This window comes from Sphaeroforma arctica (genome assembly GCF_001186125.1).
Source record: "Sphaeroforma arctica JP610 unplaced genomic scaffold supercont1.837, whole genome shotgun sequence".
Classification (NCBI taxonomy): Eukaryota; class Ichthyosporea; order Ichthyophonida; genus Sphaeroforma; species Sphaeroforma arctica.
The window spans coordinates 22,990-27,325 of NW_014039721.1; the positions used below are offsets into that span (position 1 = coordinate 22,990).

General features: G+C 39.1%; 1 protein-coding gene across 1 annotated transcript in view; it reads right to left on the minus strand.

Annotated features, from left to right (window-relative positions):
* Positions 1-2,185, minus strand: part of SARC_08842 (O-phosphoseryl-tRNA(Sec) selenium transferase) — a 6,136-nt gene extending 3,951 nt beyond the window's left edge. Inside the window, exons 1-2 of the mRNA XM_014297164.1 lie at positions 1,925-2,185; positions 219-373 (exon numbers count right to left, since the gene is read on the minus strand). Coding sequence (XP_014152639.1) covers positions 219-373; positions 1,925-2,038 — 269 coding nt within the window. The 5' untranslated portion in view covers positions 2,039-2,185. The remainder of the gene's footprint in view (positions 1-218; positions 374-1,924) is intronic.
* Between the last annotated feature and the right edge of the window lie 2,151 nt (positions 2,186-4,336).

Below are 4,336 nucleotides of genomic sequence, written 5' to 3' on the forward strand. Positions count from 1 at the left end.
TCAACGTAAGCAAAAGTTACGGTGATTGCATAGTGGCGAGGGCCTGGACTACAAATGCCACATATTGTAGATCACAATCAATATAGGACTGGCAATCTTTACCTCAAACGAGAAAATTGATCACGCTATGCATATTTAAGCTCATTCCCAATTATAGTGCCGGTATGATATCGTATCGATATATAACCCGAAGTTTACGTCAGACGGCAGACACATACCCATTGTGCATGTCACGTACAAGAGAACTCTCTATACGCCCCTCTCTCTCTCCAGCCCCAGAATACTCATTGAAGTTATTGCTGTCCATGAGAGACAGATCTTGCAGAAATAGCTTGATCGTTGCATCGTCCCATCCTCCCACGGGGAGGCGCCGCTGTATGCACAGGACAACAAAAGTATCAATGAATGCGCTTGTGTGAAGGGCCAGACATACACACATATTTGGGGATACAGAAGCAAGTACTATGTTATAAGCAGAAACACATTTGTGAGCTGGGGGTGTGAAGTCAGGATGCGTATTGGCGTCAGTGTATGAGCGCAAACCCTCGTGAAGATAGTGCACTTTGCACTCGTACTACTATTGTCAACAAGTGGAGTGAACCCAAAGATGTGAAAGTCGATGTGTAAGCACTGGTACACTCTACCCACGCGAATGTTCATGGGTTTGCCTCGTACACATTCCTTTGTTAAAGTCCTACAGAGGCACACTTCTACTTAAACGGAAATCATCGCAGACTGAAACGCAAAAGGTCCCCAAACGTTCCTCAACGGCATTTAACAGCACCTAATAACGCATTGTTTGTATTTATAATTGCCAATTCGTAAACTTGACTATACGCGTAAATTTGAGAAGTCTGGGTAAGTACGTGAATTCATCTATCATCGAGTACTGACAGGCTGGTCAGGTGCAACCAGACCAGAGCCCCATGAAAGTTCCAAATCCATTCACCGTTTAAGACAGGCACTTGTGTATATGAGACAAGGATATAGTACCGTCTCATCACAAAAGTAGTTTTCAAAGTAGTATTAAAAATCACTAAAAACTCAATATACACAAGTATACGATGTTCGGGTGCGTCTGAAGTACATGAGAATTCGCACTTGTGTACCAACCGTTCGATACAAAACATCTATGCGCGAGACCTAAATATAAGACACTTCCCCACCATCGCTATATTTAGAGGTATTTGTACCTCAAATGTACACAAGTACACGATTATAAGGCGAGTTTGATGTGTATTTGAAGTGGCACGGCTGAATCAATCAATCAGGAGTATAGGACTATTGGTGCTCTCAGGGCGAATTACTTGACACATGCCCACTAGAACTAAAGATGCAGAACCAAATGTGTCCCCTGGGCGATTTGCTTTCTGCATGTACACTATATCAAAAGATGTCTTATGAAACTAGGCAGTGCCATAGAAGATGTATTCGTATGGATACATGTGTATACGATATATATATATATATATATATATATATATATGTATATTTATATTTATATATATGTATATATATAAGTATACATACATACATACATACATACATACACATACACCCACCCACACACACAACACATAACACACACAAACACACACACACACATACACACACATATATATAAATCTGAGAAAAGTGGCCGACATACGTGTGGTAGATGCGTGCGCATTATATAAATCTGAGAAAAGTGGCCGACATACGTGTGGTAGATGCGTGCGCATGAATAAACGAATATATGGGTTTAAATCATGTGTACCATCAATATACATGGTGGTAGAAATGATAACATGCGCATGGATTATACACATATGCACAATTACACGTGCGTACGGGTGTAGAAACAAGGGTTTAGGGTTTAAATGCACGTGTATTTGGGTGTAAATGAAGGTGTACAAGTTATACATCAGACAACATTAAATCCCACCTGTGACAGCACTGTTTTCACCAAGTTTTCACGCGTGTTCCTGCTCTCCACGGCTTGCCGGACATAGTTCGCTGGGACGAGACCTTCTGCCAGTTTATAGTTTGGTTTGTTCATGTTGCCAGATCTTTGCTGTCTGTAGCTTGAGTACAGGTATCTCGATTAAGCGGCGTTCAATCAGGTCCATTTATGTCTTTCTTGTACATGCACGTGTTCGTTGCATGCAAAGCAGTTGACAGTGTGTACAATGGTACGAGTCGTGTCGTCTTTGTATGGTATGCGTGTGGACTTAGCGGGAGGAACCGTAGTATATATAATGAGTAGTATGTATATGTATATTCTACATAGGACCAGTTTACGTGTGTCGATCTCTGTAAATAATAGTATATATACTAACTGAGCTTCCCCTTTAATTTATGTGTGGACAATATATATATATATATATATATATATGCATTTTGGACACTTGGACAGATTGACGAGTACTTTCAGATTGGCGAGTACATACCATCAGAAGTAATTACGTAGCCGGCCTTTGCAGTTGATCCTGCTGGATATCGCAATATGAATAAGGACTCTGCGGGAAACTACATTTGAGAAGTAAAAATAATATTTTTACGGAGTCCATTTGTGTGTCTACTGTCCAAAGTGTCACCGCTGTCATTCATGATGTCAAACCAAACCTCATTACGTTATGGCAGCTCAGCGTATACGTTGAACGGGAACGTAAAAAGGTCTTGATATTTGTAATAACGTACAAGAGCGATAAAAGAGCCTCACTTGCTATGAAACACAACAAGACTCTATGGGGAAGTGTCACCAACTATTGCACCCAAAGACAAATACTGCACCCCCATCGGATATACAGAACCAAACCAAAGTGAACCGTTTAGCGTAAACATAAAAAAATATGTAAAAAATGTATATCAATTTATATACGTTTTAACGCAAAAGGTATTGAGGTTGGTGTCAAATGTCAACAAGGCTCAAGCTGAGGGCTATTTTTTGCGGATTAGGTAAAAGCAGCCGTAAAAAATGGGCTTTTATCACATTTACTATTTTCTTAAAACAAATTGGGTTGCCAACAACCTATACAAACTCCCAATAAATAAAAAACTTACGTAGAGGGGGGATAAGAGGACCGATGGATGGGAGTCCTCTATTATTTATAGAGGTCTATTCGTAGTAGTGCGAGGGTCTAAAGTCTAAACTCTAAACTACTGAGACGACCAAACATTGTGTGTATTTATTAGTTCAATGGTGACAGCCTTTTATTTTGGTGTCTGACATCTGACTGATTCGTACAAGTGGCTAATAACGTGTGCCTTGCACGGCGCCATAATATACATACGACAGTTAAAAGCAACGAAACCTCACAGATTATTTAGGTATAGTTCATCAATCGACTTCAGGTGGCGAGACAGTAGTATACACGTATACACATATACCTGTAATATAGGCAGTTTTTCTGTTGCCTATTCCATTTATTCCGTTGACACCATCTGCATCACTGCTTCAAAGTATTCCTTCCTAGTCGTCGCAATATATCGAACACAATTATCGTCCATATATCATTCTCCGTGAACATAGATAGGTTGGGTGAGATATAATCCAATATCACGACATCTAAACATTCTCTCGCTGTGCTACAGTATAATTACCACTGTACTTCAATTTTGACAGTATCATAGCTTAACACAAGATGGATGATACAGAGATGCAAGACGCAGCACCACAGAGTGCCGTCAAATCACGCGCAAAATCACAGGCACGAGAACAGGAAAATCTCAAGGCGAAGCTTACCAGGTGAGGAAGTTCGTGATGAATAATTTTTTTTTTGCAAGTACGTGTATACCTGTCAACACACGCATAAATATTTATATATTTTACTAATCAATGTATGTATAAATATTTACAAATGAATGTATATATACATTTATAAATTGTTGTACATAGCACACATACACACACACACACACGTACACGCACACACAACACACACACACACACAACACACACACACACACACATATATATATATATATAAATATATACATACATACATATATATATACATACATACATATATATATACATATATATATATATATATATATATGTATATACGCACACACACATACAAACGCACACACACATACAAACGCACACATACATACAAACGCACACACACATACAAACGCACACACACACGAATATACACATATGTACACATACATCCGCGTGTACACACACACACACACACACACACACACACATATATATATATATATATATATCTATAAGTTATATATATAATACGTATACTTCGTATAATGTATGCTATACGTAAGTTAGTTACGGTCGGCCCTGCAGGTAAGGAATAAGGCGGAGGTCGTTTATGGAGGGGACTCGACA